General features: G+C 34.8%; 2 protein-coding genes across 3 annotated transcripts in view; one reads left to right on the forward strand and one right to left on the reverse strand.

Moving 5' to 3' along the window:
* Positions 1–20,643, reverse strand: part of Ttc7 (tetratricopeptide repeat domain 7) — a 252,039-nt gene that overhangs the window by 218,509 nt on the left and 12,887 nt on the right. The window contains exons 1-4 of one of the 2 annotated variants that reach the window (XM_090369481.1): positions 19,193–19,303; positions 14,103–14,254; positions 6,839–7,007; positions 2,246–2,531 (exon numbers count right to left, since the gene is read on the reverse strand). In XM_090369481.1, coding sequence (XP_090225607.1) covers positions 2,246–2,531; positions 6,839–7,007; positions 14,103–14,254; positions 19,193–19,199 — 614 coding nt within the window. In that variant the 5' untranslated portion in view covers positions 19,200–19,303. Of the gene's footprint in view, positions 1–2,245; positions 2,532–6,838; positions 7,008–14,102; positions 14,255–19,192; positions 19,304–20,643 lie in introns of those variants that run through there. The other variant, XM_090369480.1, reaches the window with a different exon arrangement.
* Positions 19,423–20,643, forward strand: part of Ip259 (NSA2 ribosome biogenesis factor-like IP259) — a 40,475-nt gene continuing 39,254 nt past the window's right edge. Inside the window, exon 1 of the mRNA XM_090369482.1 lies at positions 19,423–19,511. The gene's annotated coding sequence lies outside the window, so the exon portion shown is untranslated. The remainder of the gene's footprint in view (positions 19,512–20,643) is intronic.

Raw genomic sequence — 20,643 nt, forward strand, 5'->3', positions numbered from 1 at the left:
AGACTTGAATACAATGTTCCAAAATGTGGTCTAACCATGTTGTACAGAAGCATAATAACCACTTTTTCCCCACTAACAAATATCATAAATCATGGCCAGGACAGAATGTACCCTTCCTAGCTGCACATTTATACTACACAGAAAATTTCTGGTTGGACTGAATCATAACACCTAAATCTTTTTTTGCCTTAACTTTTAGCCACCACCCCCTTGGTTTATATATAACTCCAAGTTATTTCTCCAGATGTACAACTTTGCATTTAGGAGCATTAAACTTTAGTTTATATTTTTTTGGAACATACATGCAAGTAAAGGATATTTTTGCCTAGACTAAGAAGGAGTTTACTGACATATGTGTTAGTGCAATTTGCATCATTTTTATACATGATCATCTGCCCAGGTAGATGAATTGGCATCATTTTAATTATATCTCGAGAATAAGTAACAATAGCCTTCTTCATTCGTGCAAATGATGCATCATTTGCCAATACTAATACCAATTTACCAGAATGGTCAGGCATAACCTCCCCTTAATCCAAAGATTGGTATCTCTCCGGGATGCCATTCTTATCAGGGTGGTTCTCAATCACATTCATAACTAAAAGTCTTCATGATCTTCTCTACCACAGAAGTCAAACTTACTGGCCTATACTAACCAACTCCTCTTTAGTGCCACCTTTGTAAGCTGGAGAGTCATTAGCACTTCTCCAGTTCAAGAAAATGTTCCCAGAGTCAAGTGACACTCTCATTAACATTCCCAATTATAACTGAATATATGTTATCCCCTAGAGCATTGCCTTCCTTTAACCTCAGTAGTTTTTTAACACTTCTCTGAGATTATTATATCACTTATTTTACAGTAATTGGCTCCTTATCATCCTCTAGATATTCAAGCCTGCTTTAAATATGCTGATAAATACTATGTAACTAGCTTGTTTTAAATATCATTGAGAAATACCTGCTCAACACATTTACCACTTTTGCTAGGCTTCTTATATCATACTCCACTGCAACCAAGTTAAGGGACCTATATGATTTACTCTTAATATTTGTTTAATATATGAGCACTTCCAATCTCCATTATTAGCTCTCTTTGCCAGTGCTTTCTCATAATCAGCTTTCACCTCTCTTATCCCACAATGGTTTTGTTACTTTTTCTCTTATAAATACTCATACAATTCAGAATCACACAATTGTCTGCAACTGTCCTATGACTGTTTCTTTTGCTCAATTAAACACTCAACATCTCTTTTCATTCATTTTGGCATCTTACATTTGTGGAACTTAAAACCCTTGTACAAATATGATTGTGGCTTTGATATTTCCCAAAGCATATTTGTATCTGACAGCATACAGTAGTCTCTCCAGTTAGAACTCACGGAGTCTCATATTTCATTAAAATCCCCTCTATTAAAATTGAAGTCTTTACGCCTTTGGCCATATGGGTTTCTTTCGATAAAACTGATTATATGGTATTGTGGTTACTACCTGCTCCTGGTTCCTCAATGAAAACCAAATAGGATTTTAGATAATTATGATTTACTTTTTTTTTAAGACAATCCGACATAAGTAGAATTCATTATGAATATTACTTATCTCAGACATTCAAAGACAAATAATATTCATAATGAGACAATTGTGCTTACTATCCCATTCAGTGTGGGTAAAGAGATTGTCATACTCCACAGAATCATTTGACTTGCAGTAAAGGAAAGATGATAGTTGGTTGGGGATTTATTTGGTGCATCAGTATCTATGGCTATAGTGTGCCAGGAAAGATGATAGTGGAGTATGAAATACCCCACTATCATCTTTCCTTTACTGCAAGTAATTTTGCACTGATTGCAACTGACCCAACATCCATGTTACTGTGCTCCGGCTCTTGGAGAACATTCCTGCAGAATTTTTACACACACACACACTACCCAGATGGATAGCACTAGAGTATCCCATGATTGCCATATGTAGCACTTGCCAGATTGGCAATCAAATGAGTACACTGTGTGTAAAAAGTTAAAGATTATCTTAGCTTAAAACATAAGGCCCTCCCAAATTTTCACCTAAATTATTTTTACTGCTGTTTTAACTTTTGTTTTTTCTCTAAATATATTTTTGTTTAAATTCTATACAGTGTTCTTCATTCTATTAAATACTTTTTCTTGCAATAAAAAAAAAAAGTCAGAAAGTTTATTTTTATGAACTTATTATATTATAATACACAAACATTCCAATTAGTATTTCATACTTATTCTTAATGTACAATATTGGGGCTCTCTGGAGTGCTGTTTCTAGTACTGGACCAATACGATACTCTGTATTAGGAGGTAACGGAGAACCTGATCCCGGCAAGCTAGAACCAGATGTTAACTGAGGTAAGGTACCCCCACTCTGGCCTTGTGTACGTTCCATCTCTTGAAGATAACGAAGCGCCAAATCACCTGCTTTTACAAAGCATGTGATAATCTGCTCTTCTCTTTCAGCTGCTTTAAATTTGCTAGTTGATTGACAAGGAACATTTTCTAGACATAATCCTATGTTAATAAAAAATACAACAAAGCAGGTTCAAAAAGTAAAAAAAACTGAAAAATTTATACATAAAACTTGAATATTTATAATCACTTAATGGAAATTTATCTTTTTTTCCCTTGACAACTAATATACTAATACTCAAAAATTCCTTCAAAACTTAATGACTAGATCACAGCTCACTTAAAAATTGGTGGGTACTAATTTTAAATAAATCAGTTAATAATTTCAAGGTAAAATTTATTATTACCATATTCCCATGAAAAATAACACCCATCTACAAATGGAATGCCATACTAAAGTTGAAACCATATCATTAGACATGAAAAGGCAACATCGTGTGTAATTTGGGGAAATAGAATCTTCCAAAAAAAAAAAAAAACCATTAAATAAAAATAGCCATTTTACATAACACATAGAATTCTGTATATACAGGGTGTCCCAAAAGTCACTATCTATTAGGCTAAATAAGGAAAATTTCAAAAAAATGTTTTAATGACAATACTATAGTAATAGTAATCATGGCATGTGATGCAAGAAAGCAAGTGTGAGCTTATGTAGCATCAGCCAAAAAAAATTCACACAACCATTCCCTCTAAATGTTTGTCCAGTTCCTCCTTAAATTTATTAAACCTATCACCTTCCACAACAGATGGAAGTTTGTTCCAGCAATTAACCACCTGCTGGCTAATGGCAAATTCCCACACATCTCTTCTGTCTTTCCTCAATTTGAATTTATGCCCACTTAGGTTTGTAATCTGAACAAGTGGAAGAATCCCATCAGAATTCAGCGTGCTCAACCCAATCAAAGCCTTATACACCTCAATCAGATCACCTCGCAAGTGAATATTCTCCAGCCACTGCAATTTGCAGAACTTAAGCCTCTCTTGGTAAGAGGATCCCTTCATTCCCCTCACCAATCTTGTTGCCCTTCTCTGTACATGATCAAGCAAATCTACATCCTTCCTAAAATGAGGCCTCCAGACCTGTACGCAGTACTCAAGGTGTGGTCTGACCATTGCCTTATACAGAAGGGCAATCACCTCCTTTTCCCTGCTAGCAAAATTCCTGTATATCATTGACAAAAACCCATTGACCTGCTCTGGCAGCCTGTCTGCATTGCTCAGAATACTTCATATCTGACTGCACAATTACTCTTAGGTCTTTTTCATTTTCTACCACCCTAAATGTAGTACCACACAGTTGGTACATTCCTCTGGGGTTACTTCTACCCATATGCAGTACTTTGCATTTGTCAATGTTAAACTTCAGTTGCCACTTCTCAATCTTCTTCAACCTGAGCAGTACCCATTTGACAGTTCTGGGACATGAATCAGGAGTGCATCACGTGGCAGGTCACAAGATATTTGAGTTCCTGACTAGCTCCCAGTTACATTTGTTTCTTGGGCAAGCCCCCGTTTCTTTAATAACTCAGTCGTCTAGTAATATAATACCAAGTTTAATTTGAGATCAGTACACTCCTTATATTGGGTACAAAGAAAAGAATAGTCAGTTCGGCTTGGTTTGTCTACTAGACTGACCTCCGAATACATGATGCAGGCTATACAACAAGTGATGAACTCATGACTCAAACTGAAAATGCCCGGAGGCATTTCCATCTAGGTCATGATATCGAATCCAATCAAAGCCTTAAGTACCTCAGTCAGATTTTACATATGCCTGGTTTCCAGATGCTGCAATTTGCAGAACTGAACTCTTTCGTGGTAAGAGTACCTTTTAGTACCCCTCACTAATCTCAAGGCTCTCCTCTACATCCTTCCTAAAATGAGATTTTCAGATGTGTACTATTTTTTGATCCCCTTCAGCATTTTCTGCATTTTTTCATGGATCTCCAAAACATCAAGAAAGCTCTGCTCTATCAGTGCTCAAGAAAAATTCACAGATTGCCAGATCAGAAGAATGAGGATGGAAAGGGGGAATGCACAATCCTAATTAATCTTGGCCAGAAATTGCCTTTTATTCAGGATGGAATTATCAAATCTATTTCAATGTCAAGAGAACAAGATGAGTTTTTTGATATCAATAACAATTGTGCGAAAAGAATTTGCTACACTGAGCCAAACTGTCATTTAGCATTTTAAGAAGTTTTACAGTGGGTATGAAAATGTCTGAAAAACTTCATGCTAGACAATGGTTACAGAATCACAATAAAATTTCTGCTCATGCCATTCTGAATGTTAATACTAATTGGCCAAGAATAACATAGCTATAGTCTCTAACCCCAGCTTCTTGCAATTTTTTCTTGTTCCCAAAACAGGCGCTCGAGAAAAAATAGCAACAAAGGAAAAACTGTGGAACTCGCTGCATGAACTCTCAAAAAATCCACCTTTCGGTTGTCACTGGATATTCCATGCTAACAACATGAAATACCCAGTGACAATTTTTTTCTAATACAATCCAGGATATTTCTTGATTACACCTAGAACTCAGCAAAATAGCTAAGTGAGTTGCATTATGAATATACTAGGTGAGACACAATACAAGCAGAAATTTTAAAAACTACTGAGTTCAAAAACTTCATGCCTAATATAAGTATATATCTGCTATACTAAGCTATAAAAAAAATTTCAAATTATTATTTTAATGGCACCATATCTTACCCATCATCCTTTTTTGTGAAACTGTTCACATGCAGTTCTGTGCATGTGGATACAGTTGTTGTGCAAGCCAAAAAACTGGAATAATTCAAGGGAAACCCTACTCAACTCTGCTTGAGATGGACTAACTACAGCCTTGAACAAAGAATACTCAGTAATTCCTTCGGTCACTGAAGAGAATCAAACCCAAATCTCTCCAAACTAGTTGTAAACAGTGGTATATCATGCCAACTAACATGTGCTGTAACAGAGCATATTAAGCTACAAACAGAAGTTTATATTAAGAGAAACAAAACCAATTTTCAATTTCTAAGCAATTTTACTAACAATACCTATAATTTTTTTGTTCTTCCACAAACATTTTTTTTTTTTTGCTATTTAACTATTGGGAAGCATCTTTCTGAACAACTCACCTGCGTGATCAGTACAACTCAGAAGAAGATTACAGACTACAACAGAAGAGGGAATTAAACACTCAGCATGTGTGACATTACCACGAATACAACATTTATTTTAGCATTTCTTTCTATGCACTACATGTTGCCTGTATGCTTATTTCTTTCTAAGTGTCTGATTACAATGTACTTCCTTCAGCTTGAAAGCTGAAGGAAGTGCATTACACAAGTACTAAAAAATGACCCTTCATAACAGAGAATAACACTATCACATGATTTTACTTTGAAACAGACTACCACAGCACTCCTGGTGGCCAATTCATTAATGAAAATAAAAAGAAATTCACAAAAAAAATAAAAATAATAAAAATCCAATTTTAACATAATTTTATTATTTTTTTTTTGTGAAAAGAAAGATGGAGGAAAAATTAAATTTTGGCAAAATTATGGAGAAAATCTTTGTTACCAACTATATTATGACAGTCAGATAGATAAGGTGCAAATAAAGTAAAAAAAAAATGACTGATTCTCTGTTGTATATCTGAAGAGTTGACAGCTATGTCCCAGTCACAACAACTAAGACCACCTTGCTGAAGTTTAGGCTAATGAAATTGATATTCATATTTCACTTACAAGTGAAATGAATTTTTGCAAAGTCCAGACAGTCTGAAACAGCCAAATCCTCTGCTCGCACCCTCATACTGGTGAGTCTGTTAGAAATCCTGGGGTATGTCCTCATACCCAGTATTCTGGAGATGATCCCAGATGTAAATTGACATTAGTAAGTAATCAGGGTGTGGCATCCACATACCCACAGAAGAAGAGCATCAGCAAATCCACAACACTAAGCAACACTTGATGACACGACTCATCATGCAGTACCATACCACCACTTTGCTTAATGATTCTGCTCTCAGAAACTCACTCTGCTGCAACAGATATTCAACTTCTGCTGCATGCCTTTACTGAAGATATTTTCATGAGCCCTTTCTTCTGATTTAATATCTGTAATTCCACATCTTTCTTTCAAATCTGTCTAAATACACACAAGAGCTAGTCAACATCCTTTCACAGTTCAACTCCAAACTCACAGAACCAACTTTTATTCTTCTTGTTCATTGATCCCTTCTTTATTTCCTAAAAATTATAAATCTACTGAAATTCAAATCTAACATTAATAACTTCTGGTTCCTCAATCATACATAGTACTAAGATATTAGAGCTTCCTATAACCTTGTGTCTTATTAGATTACTAAAAATAAATTTTCATTTCACACTACATTTAGATAATAACATTACCTTTAACAGCAAATGATTCAGCCACTACCTTCATGATGCGATTAGTTAACTGTTTTTCAGTTAGGCTATCAAGTCCTGCTTTGTTAATATGTGAAAGAGACTCTTCATAAAACCCCTGAGCATAAAGGAGTTTAGCCAATAAAAGATGACCATCTCTGAGAACACCAAGCTGTATGGAAAAAGATGTTTCAGCCTTTCAAGAGAATGATACTACTACTACTATTAATAATATATTTTTTTGCATTGCTATCACTTAAATATATTTCCATTATGTTAAGGTTGTGTAGCCCTAACAGAATGGAAACAACAATGTATTTATTTACATTACTTTATACAAACTATGTTTCTCCAAATCCTGTTTACACATACAATACTTATCTACTATATACAACAATCATAATTCTGCTAAGCATTAGAGGGTGAGTGACTTAAAAGCTGCTACTTATTTTTGGAAATATTGTTTGAGTAATTGTGGGACATAACAGATTTGATTAAGCTAATAAACATTTAATTTATTCAAGAAGATTTGAAAGTGGCCACCTATTTTTAATAAGTTATTATTAAAGTGTTATGGTGGAAGAACGGAAATGGTCTTGGGCAGAACATAGCTCAAAGATATGATAACAGATGGACTAAGAAAATAACAGAATGGTATCCAAGAGGAGCTAAAAGAAAACCTGGAAGACAACAATGGAGATGGACAGATGAAATTCATGAGTTCGTGGTAGTAAATGGATGGCCATTGCACAAAACAGAAGTAACTGGAAAGTTGCTGGAGAGGCCTTCATCCTGCAGTGGATTGAAAATAGCTGATGATGATGGTGGTGGTGGAGGAAGAATTGCCATTTTTCAGCAAACTTACCAGCTTATGGAGAACCTCTTGACAGCTCTGTGTGCCACAACTCCAGAAATCAAGTTCGTCACTAAGCTTTATATTTATTGTATATATCGTAACTGTACTTAATTTATTAAATTGCTGAAGAACTGAAGTCATATTTGGTGGTAAGTACTCAACAGTGATTGCACTTAGATCTTTTACTTGACAATGAGGGATGCAGTTATCTACAAACATCAATTTTTCTATTCTTCTCGCTCATCCTGTGATCTAAGTCTCTGATACATTCTTCGAAGATTTGTGATGTCATCAATGCCTTTTGGTTTGTTCGATACATAGTCGGTCATGTCTTCAAACCTTCAAAAACATCGAGGCTTCTGGGCTTTCCCAATCATTAGAGTCCAGTTTCATAAGCACTGAAGATATCAATTGTGGTCATATGTCAGCAAAACATTTTTTAAATGATTTTCCTTCCATTCTTTTGTAGCATCAATGTCTACAGCTGCACTTTTGCCACACACTTTTTTTGAAAGACAAGTCATGACGAGTCTTAAATTTCTGGAACCATCCATCTGAACTTTTAAATTCTTCAATATTCATTCAATGCACAAATGATTCAGCTTTAGCTTTTAAAATATTACCATCTAGGGCAGTGATGGTGAACCTTTTTGAAGAGTGGGTCAATTATTTTTATTTCTTTTTTAAATACTAGCCCGTGAGTCATAAGTTAGTGGCCTCAATTAGAAAGGGGGGGGGGGTAAAAAGGGCGCCAATTATTTGGAAACATCAAACATTTTGATAAGAGATAAAGTTGACAGTTGAATCTTTTTAGTTCTCACTTTTGAAATAATCCAAAAAAGGTTTTAGTTTCCTTTTTGATTTATAACTTTAACTTTTGCAAGTGAAGAGCTAAAAAAAAAGTAAATATCGAAGCTTGATTTGATACCTTGTACTGCACCAGGTGACATCATGACCAGTATTGCCTCTGCACAAAGTATTTGAATGAGCAAGGAATAAAAGAAAACGCTTTTATTTTGAAATATTCTTCATTAATAATTAACATAATTACAGATACAGTATGTGTAATAAAATTGATAAAAGTATATTTAATGCGAAATTTGTTGTTGCTTACTTTCAGACAGTAGTGCCTCCGTAGCCGAGTGGTCAGGAGCAGGAGTGCAGTAGCATACGCTCTTTGAGTAGACCGGGGTTCAAGCCCCTGACTGCTGAATACGGTCGATCTGCCAACCCGCACTGGACCAGCGTGGCAGATTATGGTCCATTTCCCTCAACAACATGAATTGTTGAGAAGGCTTCCATCCTGCAGTGGGTTGATAATGGCTGTCCTTTACCTTTTACTTTCAGACAGTTTCTTAATATTAGGTACATACTTCGTGTTCATTACTTTAATATACATTATGCAGTCAATTCATTTCCAAGTTTATTCCTGTTGGAAGATTTAACAAAATTCATTGAGGAAAACAATTTTTCACATGAATATGTGGACCTGAACATTGAGAAGAGCATTAGCCAGTTTCCTCATACATGTAAAATTGTTCATGTAAAGAATACCATGTGTTTAATATAATATTTTCAACTTTTAGTGTGGGATCTTCATTAGGCCTATCTGCATTACTTTCTGAAAATTTTCCTTATACTTCGAAAATCAAGTTTTCAAATTTATTTTTCCACACTATGTATGCTGCTTTGGAATTCAATTAATTCCATTTCTAAGTTAGTGATACCTAGCCACATAAAATCGTTTAGCTGCATTGTATCGTACTCTGCTTTATGTGGGCATAAAATAAAGCGAAACGTATTTTCCAAACTTTTAAATTGATTATATCTCTCATGGAAAGCTTGTTTTATTTCTTGAAAAATGGTTAAATATTTTTTAATTGCATTTTCTTGAACGTCAAGAATATTTTCAAAATCTTTAGTGTTTTGAAAATGTTTTTGTAATTGAGGAAAATATTTCATGGTGCTCATTTCCAAATCTTTAGTAAAGATGTCAAGTTTTTTCATAAATATTTTGATATTTTCGAACATCATTAATGCAATTTGTCCATGTCCCTGAAGTTTTTTATTCAGTTCATTGAAATACTGAGTAATATCACATAAGAACATTAAATCATTTAGCCAATCTATATTTGAAAGTTCGTCATAGCTATTGTTTTTTTTCATTCAAAAAGAGCTTTATTTCATCTAATAAAATGACAAACCGATTAAGAACTTGGCTGCAACTGAGCCATCGAACATTGTTGTATGTCAAAATCCCAGAATATTGGCACTCAATTTCCTCTAATAATTGTGCAAATTCTCGCTTATTAAGACCTCTTGCATTTATAAAGTTAATAACTTTAATTACAACTGGCATTACATTACAAAATGTTTTTAAACCTTGCTTTGCACATAGAACTTGCTGGTGTATTATACAATGAAATTCTATCAGAGAATGTCTAATATTTTGCTTAAGCTGCTGAATAAAACAATGTTTTATTCAGCAGCAATAAAACAATGTTTTTTCCCACCATATTGGGAGCACCGTCTGTTGTTACAGAAACAATTTTTTGTAGGTCAATTTCCATTTTTTTAAATGCATTATCAAATTCTTTAAAAATATCAAGACCGGTACACCTTCCTTTCAATGTTATTAGTTTTATTAACTCTTCTTTCATTATATTGCCTGCATTATATCGAGCAAAAACTGCTAGTTGTGCATAACCATTTACATCAGTACTCTCATCTAAAGCAATCGAATACATTTCTACAGACTTTAAGTCGTTATGTATTTGAGAAGAAATATTTCTTTCTAATTCTATTACTCGATCTTTAATAGTATTGCGACTTATTGGTAACTCATTTATATGATTTATAATCAAGTCCTTTTCTTTAAAATCTGAAAACAGAGTAGCACTACATTCTAAAAATGCTTGTTTTACAAACTCTCCTTTCCATGGCGAGCAATGCAATGGGCTACTTGAAAACTAGCAGCTGTAATGTTATTTTTCGGAGTCAAAAAAGTTTTTAAAACACTTGTTTGTGAATCATTCTGTTTTTTTCTTTTGTAAAAAATATTCTCTCCTTTCTTCGTCTGTTGAGAAGCTGAGATTTGAATGCAACTTTTCAAAATGTCTTTTTACATTGAATGTACGAGAGGTGACTTTTTTGTTACAAATAACACACAGAGTTGTTTTATTCTTTTCAATCACACCATATTTATCAAACCATTCTGTTTGATATGGTCTGGAGCTTGTACCGTTAGTTTTCATTTTTTTTAACCACTGACATAGTTCAGGGCTACACCTGCAAAAAATATATATAATATATATATTGTTATAACCTACATATATATTATATATACATCCTACATATACAGGGTGTTTCAGTTAAACGTTTCAGAACTTCTAAGAGGGATAGGGTACATCCTGACAACTCGAAATAATATAGCAATATGGGGTCGGAAATGCTTTCCTGAAGCGGTGTTGTACACAGAAGCACCATAAAAAGAAAAGAGACCGTAAGTGAGAAATCGTTTTAATAATACATGAAAAGAAGCAAAAGGTACATGGATTAAAGTAAGTGTTCGAAGTTTCTTCCACGGGCTACAATGCACGCCTCACATCTCCGACGCATGGACATCCGAACATTCTGGAATACTCCAGGCGAATTTCTTCGGCAGCTACTGCGATTCTTGCAACCAGCTCCTCAGCATTGTCAACAGGGGTGTCATAAACTAGCGATTTCATATGACCCCAGAAATAAAAATCAAGACATGATAGGTCGGGTGACCGAGCAGGCCAACGCACGGGACCACCACGTCCGATCCACTGTTGACCAAATGTGACATCCAGGTAGTTACAAACATCTCCACTATAATGGGCAGGGGCTCCATCGTGTTGGAACCACATTTTCTGTTGCGTCGATGCAGAAATCTGTTCATCTCTCAAAAGTTGTGGCAATACTTGCTGCAGAAAGATCAAGTAGATAGGTCCGGTTAGACCACACGGTAACAGGTAAGGTCCGATGAGGTGATCTCCCATAATACCGGCCCATACATTGACCGAAAATCGAATCTGTGCTGCACGACGTCGTATTGCATGCGGGTTCTCGACCGCCCAGATATGGTCGTTATGCGTGTTGAAAATTCCTTCACTTGTGAAGGATGCCTCATCGGAAAACAACACTTCAGCACGTGAAACGGATGCATGTCTTGTTCTCGGAGAATCCTCCAGACGCTGCAATGGGAAACCCCGACTGCGTTTGCTAGACTTCGTGTACTCGTTCTTGGATTCCCCTGTACATGCTGCAGCACATTCTGTTCGACGGCTGGAGTCCGTGCTGTTCTTACCCTGTCCCTGTCAGCTCTTTCAAATGAACCTCTCTCAGCTAACCTCTGGTGCAGTCTTGCAAAGAAATTATGACTGGGAATACGCCTCGTCGGATATCGTTCCGCGTACAAACGCTGTGCGGCTGGCCCACTACAATTTGCAGCCCCGTACGCCAAATGCATATCGGCTAACTCTGCGTTCGTGTAATCATCCATCCTACTAACTTGGCGTTCTTGTTCAAGAAATTCGAAATTCGCCTGGAGTATTCCAAAATGTTCGGATGTCCATGCGTCGCAGATGTGAGGCGTGCATTGTAGCCCGTGGAAGAAACTTCGAACACTTACTTTAATCCATGTACCTTTTGCTTCTTTTCATGTATTATTAAAACGATTTCTCACTTACGGTCTCTTTTCTTTATGGTGCTTCTGTGTACAACACCGCTTCAGGAAAGCATTTCCGACCCCACATTGCTATATGATTTCGAGTTGTCAGGATGTACCCTACCCCTCTTAGAAGTTCTGAAACGTTTAACTGAAACACCCTGTATATTATATATGTAGGATGCAATAATTTTAGATGAACGTAGGCCCACTTAATATACTTACATCGGTTATGTAGATGAGAAAATTTGTCCATAGAAAAATTAAGTTATAATCAATTTATTATTAACACTTCTAGACACATACGTCAAGTCTGCCTCTTAGTCCAATACTGCGAGAGTGCGAGCTGGTAACTTTGGTACTAGCCCGATACATCCTCATTCTTCAATGCAACGACAAATCGCGCCAAGTTTATGTCATAATGTAATGAGTGTAAAGTCTAATACAATAGAACACTGTTTGCCGATGTGCGACGTCCACATTCCACTTGGATTTTTGTTATTTTTTATTTATATATTTTATTTTTATTTATTTATTTTTTTTATAAATCTGACATTACATATTTATATTTTATAATTGTTTAATATTTTCGATTATCTTTTCTCTCTGTTATAATTAAAAAAAGCAGGCCAATATTACAATAAATGCGTGCGCATGGGTTACTTACAAAGCCTTCGTGGGTCAGTATCTGACCCACGTGTCATAGGTTCGCCACCACGGATCTAGGGGAACATTTTTTGCAAGCATCATCATTAGCCATTCCAAATATACCTTTTAAAGATCCGGATACTTCACCTTTGTTGCTCGAATCGTTGTTGTTTGTTATTTCGTTTTTAGGAGCATTAGCAACTAAGGCCATATTGCTCCTGGGATATACGGTGGTCATTCCCTGACCTTTTTGCATCCTCCGTATTTGGTGGTCACGGGCTCGAACCCCTGTCTAATCAAGAAGCGTGTGCTATGCACTGCTGCTCCTGCCCATCTGGCTACGGAGGCGCCGCTTGAATACCCGGTGCAGCAGATTTCTCTAAACTTTCAATCTTTTTCCGATATTTCAGAATAATGAATGGAGTACCCTTAGGAATGTTGAACTGTTTTTTTGTGATGTCACTCTTAAAATACATACACCATTATCTACAGCTTGCAAAATCCAAATTTTTTCTGAGATTGGCAAAGCTATCCACTTTCTTCGAGCCATACCAATAAACAAACATACACTAACTAATGAAACAAACTTCTAGCCAATGTTCATTTCATTACCGCACTGGAAGAAAAGAGCATAGGAAATCTTAACAAATGATTTCTCACAGACTGCAAGCTTGTCAGTTGCTTCAATATATTTGAAGCATCCTGTCATTTTTAAACACGAATATCGTAATAAAAAAGTAAAAATTCAGATTAAGAGATAGAAATTTATGGTCATTATAGAGAAATCCTTTTTTTTCAATGCCATTATACTGAATGTAAAATACCATTAAGTTGATGAGAAACTGGCCGGGACCAACCACATAGGATGTTATAACGTGTTGGGATGTTAAAAAGAGGGTCACTATAAAGAGCTTCAACTGTATTACACAGTTACAAATGCTTTTATATAATTAGATGAGCATAAAGTATTTTGCCAGTTATGGCAAATATATTTAGCTAAGATAAAGTCTAATGTTATTTACGTCTTACTGTTCAAAGGGCATTTTAATAAAAAAGGTAAGTAAACTTGCCTTTCCTCCTTGATCACTAATGCATGTCTGCAAGTAACGCTTTGCATCAGTTAGGCCAGTTTTAGCTTTATGTATATTCTGCTCAATGGGTGGATGGTCTTCCAAATACTGTTCTAATTTTGATTCCCCAATAAGGAAGTTTACTAAAACATCTAAAAAACAAAAAAATTAGTAAAATAAATAAACTTTCTGTTTGTACTTCAGGATAATACCTATAGTAATTTACATATATTTACAATATTTTGTAGCATCATATGGATTAAACAAATAGCATATAGTAGCATGCTAGTCACTTAACTAGCATGCTACTACATGCCATTTGTTTGATCCATACAAAAAAATAATAATAATAAATAAATAAATTACATGTATGCATAAAATCTGACAGAATTCAAACATGCAGGGCAGTGTCGAGATTTAGTTCCCAGATGTTTGTTTGTTATTTGGTTTTTAGGAGCATTAGCAACTAAGGCCATATTGCTCCGGGGATATGCAGTGGTCATTCCCTGACCTTTCCGCATCCTCCGTATTTGGTGGTCACGGGCTCGAACCCCGGTCTAATCAAGAAGCGTGTGCTGCTCTTGCCCACCTGGCTACGGAGGCGCCGAGTTCCCAGATACAAACATGAATATACTGTTTTCATCTTTGCCACTCAAGAAGTACAGTAAAAAATCAGGGATCACCTGAAAAACTGATTGCGAGCTTCCTCTCTACACACAATGTAGGGCCTTCTGCCTTACAAGATAAGTTCATAAGGTAAAAGCTACTCATTGTAATCAAAGAAGATAATCAAGTAGGATAATCAAATGGGATAACGAATTAGAAAAAAAATTTGAATGCACCTGAAATGTAATGCACTAACAAATGTAATACGTACATTAACTTGTTAAATTTATGCCTGCCTGTGTAAGCCAGCTGAGAAAGAGTACAGATAGCACTGTTTGATTTACACAACTCTTAAAACTAAGTATCTCAACTAGGTCTCCACACAGATATTTGTTTTCAGACATTGATACAGAATAAGTCATTCTTTATAAGAATACTTTTTTTGTATCTCCAACTAAGATCATTGATCTTTCTGCATCCTGTTAAAAAGAATGTGGATCTCACGGAGAGGAATGTTGATCTTTCTACACCCACTTCTTCCCATAAGATCTACACCCATCTTAAGATGTTTCCAAACCTGCATGCAATATTCAAGATGGCCTAACTAGCATAGATAAGGAGGTGATATACTGTTATATAAGGTAATGGTTAGGCCACATCTTGAGTACTGCTTACAGGTCTGAATGCCTCATTATTGAAAGGATGTAGATCCATTGGAATGGGTGCAGGGAAGAGTAATGAGATAAGTGAGGGGAACAAAAGCAACACCCTTACCAAGAAAGATTTTAGTTCTGCAGCTTGCAGCATCCAAAAACTAAGTTTAAAATTTTGAAAGGATTGAGTAAGCTAAATGCTGATGGCATCCTTTCTCCTGCTCAGACAATACACGAGAGAAGGGACATAAATTTAAACTGAGGAAGGGTGGTTGCAGGATAGATATGTGGATATTTTCATGCAGCCAGAGGATAGTTGATTGTCAGAACAAACATCCATCTGGTGTTGTAAAAGTGGTTAGTTTTTTCAATAATTTTAAGGAAGAACTAAACAAATTCTTAGACAGGATAGACAGGTGATGTGGGTTTTTTTTTTTTTTTTTTTGCCAATGCTATATAAACTTGCTTTCCTGATGGATAATCAACTCTTTTCCTACAGGCATTTTAAACAGAAAGTCTGGTATTTCAAGCTTGCTATCCAGTAAACAAATTGAACAAATACTGGATATGCAATGCCTACAATTTTCTAATTAAGTATGTTTTATTCTCGTTTTATACTTTTGTTAATTTTAGTTACACTCAGTTTTCATTGCTGGTTTTTTCTCTAATAATTGTTATGAAGATAGAGCTGAATTCTGTAATCTTTATACATGACCAGAATAAAGATTCAACTGTTTAATGAAATTTTAATTTTTATTGACAGAAGAACAGAACAGATGTGCAGTGATTCATTCTGTAACAATAACTACTACTTTTTTTTTTTTTTAAATATACTTCTCAATTATGATTGCCTAGCATCCTTTTCAAAAAAAAAAAAAAAACCTACCAGTTTCATATATCTGCTGCTTCTGATTTCATTTAGCCATAGCTTCCAGGTTTCAAGTATTCACATCAAAGTAGATAGGCTTGTTAGTTAGTTTCCATAGAAATACCAGCTATACATGAGGAAGAGCCTGGCACAGAAAAAACAGAAAAGGGGGAAAAAACAACTGTGCAATAAAATTTAGCCCATTATCAGTCACACGAAGGATTGACCGCCTCTGCGCATGGAGAAATTTGAAAAATCAGCAAAATGTAATACAAAATTGTTCACTTTTTTGATGCCAACATTATTTGAAAGCTTTTCTAAACACAATGTGAAAAATCCATTTTCTATATTAAAAACACAATATTTTTAATCAATTATTGAAATTAAAACTCCCTTTAGACCTGTCGCCAAGCAAAATGCAAATTAAAAACCAGTGTGCTTCAATGAATGCATGCAATTGGAAGCCAGTGTGTTGACAACAGGAGCACCCAATGCATGAAATGCAAAGTGCATGCGACTACAGTTTGATTCCAAATGACAATGTCATGAGGCCAGAGAGGGTTAACAATTGGAGGAGAGCCAGCTTGTTAACAATAACTGTACTAGATGAACAAGTTAGTGCAAATCATCATTTTAGTTCATAGTAAATCATCAAAATAGGTGAAATGGCCTTCACTATGAGATGCAGTGATATTGCACTACCTCGAATAAGCAACACTTCACCAGTAGAGAAGATTAATATTACTTAGTTTCGGTGGATACCTGAGGCTTTCAGACCTAAACCCTCTTTTAGTCAATAACTATACATAACAGATGACACTCAACACATGCATATAATTTGGTTTAACTTCATTTTTGAATTTTTTCCAACTGTGCAAGAATTAAGAGATTTCCTGAATTTTCAGTGGAGAAATCAAAGAAAACATTTTTAAAAACAGTAAGTAGGAGTTTCAGCTATGGATGGGGTAGATGAAGCACAAATTGTTGAAATATTGTATGGGATCTCACCGTGTGCACCTGAAGGATTAAATTAAAAGTTGTAGATTTTGAACAAAGTTTCAATTTAGTTACCTTATATTTTAGATTAGTATTTCTTGCTATAATCTACCTCCTTACAGTGAGAACTTTTCCCTCATGTATATCCAGTATTTTTATGGAAACCACCCAGAAATTCTAACTACTTTGACATGAATGATTGAGACTAGAAGTTATAACTATATGATTCAGAGCTGACCATTTTTTTGAGGAAGTCATCTAGCAATCCTACTTGAAACAATGAGTTCTTTATCTATAAATATTTTTATTTAGATAAGCACATTTAAATTGGTCAGAAAAAACATTATTAACCTATACTGCAGGGATCAGCATCCTTTCAGAGGTGATGGACAAAGTTCACACTAGTGAATTAATTTTGATGCTAGATTCATTCTTATCTGGCACTGGTAGTAAATTTTTCTAATTGGAGTTGAGGGGTCTGTGTAAGGAAACTACCTGCTGCTACCACCTTGGATAGCAGTGCAGATTGGGTAGGTTACTGATCACTGCCAAAGAGCAATATTTTGACTAACTTCAGATGTTGCATTCATATTAAGCAAAGAAAGCAACATCTAATGACAAATGTCTACTTTCCTATCATAAAAGTGGAGACATTTTTCTGAAAATGTCAATGCAAATTTAGCAACTTCATAGCATCCTCATGGCCAGCAGCACAGTGGTTACAATTGCTGTCTTTCCATAGCATATAGAAAAGATTTTTGTTCCACTGCCAAACAGACAAGAGGAACTTTTATGGGCCTTTTTTTTCATACTGCTATAGAGAAATCAGTCTCAGGTACAAATTGTATGGTTATTTATCCGCAAAACTGTATTTTCATTGTGCAAAACAGACAAGCTAACCAAGTAACATATCCAATTTACACATAAAATATCCACTAAATATCCAAAATGGTACAATAACTAAAAACAACCGCCAAATGTAGCAAAAATTAGTTTTCCTCAGACATATATAAACTAAAGTCTAACTGTGATTCCCTCACCTCTGAATGTTCTGTGTGTACACAAAACTTAGTATTCTAAAATATCATTCCAAAATATTTCTAATTCCTAAAACTAAAAATAGCATGCGTGCTGCTATTAAGCATTCTTAAAACTTCCATGAAAACACTGTTTGTATTTTTCCTTTTCTCATATGAGAAGCAATGAAAAATGATTAAATAGCACTAGTGCCTAGAAGCCCAAAAATGCTTCTACTCCAGCAAAATATATATTAGTATTACCTTATTATAAATAACTTCTTTCTTATACTTGACTATGGAATAAAAATGAAGAGGGAAAAAAAAACTTTATTCACAAGAGTTATGTTATACAAGCTACTGGCCTTAATTCATCATCAATCTGATGATATAGTTGATAAAACCTCTACCAATCTGGTTAAGAAACCAATTAAACAGAAGTGCAAGCTTGTAAAAGATTAATTTTATTTTAATTTAAAATTTTAATTAAAAAGAAATAAAAATTTAATTTAATTAATTTTTAAAGATTAAGTAATAAATTAAAATGTGAATTTTAGCACTTACATAGAATTTTTATATAAAACTTTTTTTTTTTTTGTTCCAGGTTGATATTCCTGATACTAGCAGGCATACTGCCACTCATATTTTTGAATAACTTAACAAAATTTTACTGTTTCAAATTATTAGCTTGTGTTAAATTATATGAATCATACAGATGAGTATCAATTTCCCCAAATGGAAAGATAATAATGTACTAAATAAATGGGAAGGAGTGGAGGAATACATCAAAATGTATATTTATGTAACAGAAATGTGTATTTACTAAAGTTTTAAAATAAAACACTATAAATCCTATTAGTCTCTTCCAAAATCTATATTTAATAAGTTATACTGTAACAAGTGAATTACAGTAATTAAACAATAACAGGAATATCTTAGAAGCACACTTACCTCCCATTATGATAGCTAAATGAATTATTTAAAATATTTAACTATATTAAAGGTCTGATTCCTTCTGAGAGTATTTACAACTTACAGAGGCTAAGAACATAACTCTTTCTCTCCTACTGCATGCTATTTTTGAAACAAACATACACATTGCCAAATTTTCGGGTAATGGAGTCAGAGATTCAAGATTTATTTTAAACACCTGCTTATGTCATGCTATCTCTTGTGTGTGGCTCAGAGGAAGATATTCTCTAGCACTGAACAAAACACTCTTCAAAAGTAAGAACTAGCAGTCTAGGTAGTTGAATCTAAAAGATGCATGGTAAGCATACAGATTTTGTTATGATAATGTCAAGGTTAACAACACACACACACACACACACACACACACACACACACACACAGCAATGAAATTTAAAACAAAATATCATAAAACACTTGACAGTCCTTTTAAAATATTTCGATATAACTTACAAAATTAAAATAATTATAAAATTATGTCACAAAAATAAACTGCGACTATGTACTTTAAAATGTGATCATTAAAGAAAGTATGGAAACACAACATTTAAAATATTTTCAAATGGGGGTGAAGTGAAGTAATTTAGCTCTAATAAAGATATGTTAAGACTGTGGTTCATCACATTTTTAGGCTCTTCATTGAAGTATACTAGCCCTAGCTGTAATATGTTGTTACAGCAAGACTCAGATAAATTATACAAATGGTCTAAAACATGATAAATAAGCATCAATGCTAGTAAATGCTGCCCATCTGAGTCACAGTAACCCCACATTAAATTAACTTAGGGGGAAGAACTGAATACTGATGAAGATGAAACAGACTCTGGACAGTGTGATATGTTTTCTCTCGTAAAGGCATCCAGGATGGCACATGGGATTATTTTGATGAAACAGCAGAATTTTTCCAGTAGAGATAAACAGGTAATTATCCTACTGTATAAATCAATTATTGCACCAGATTTTGAATACTGTGTACAAATCTGGAAAGCTCATTTCAGTAAAGGAACACAAAAACAAATGTTAAAATGCTAGATCCCCTTATGTCATTGGTAAAAAAAGTAAACACACAACTTGGTCATTGTTGATGAGCAGTTTATAAGTTAAAGTTCATTAAGATACAATAGGGTAAATTTTCAGTAGCCAGTTTTAGATTCGTTCTGTATAAAGAAGCTGACATTATGATTATGTTGCTGGATGAGCACCTGCTTTATCTTCATTTACCACCATTTGTATTTGGCTGTCTTGGAATACTGCAAACAAAGAAGAGTTCCGATAACTTACCCCAGTGGCTCAACATCTGGTGAGTATGGGCTTGGCACACCCAGTGTCCTGAGTTGGATATCATCATTCTTCTCTTTCTTGGTGATTACCTTCTATTTCGGTCTCGGTCTCTCTCTCTCTCTCTCTCTCTCTCTCTCTCTCAGGGTAACTCG

Source organism: Mastigoproctus giganteus, chromosome 3, assembly GCF_048544385.1.
Source record: "Mastigoproctus giganteus isolate SK-2022 chromosome 3, ASM4854438v1, whole genome shotgun sequence".
NCBI classification, from domain to species: Eukaryota; Metazoa; Arthropoda; class Arachnida; order Uropygi; family Thelyphonidae; genus Mastigoproctus; species Mastigoproctus giganteus.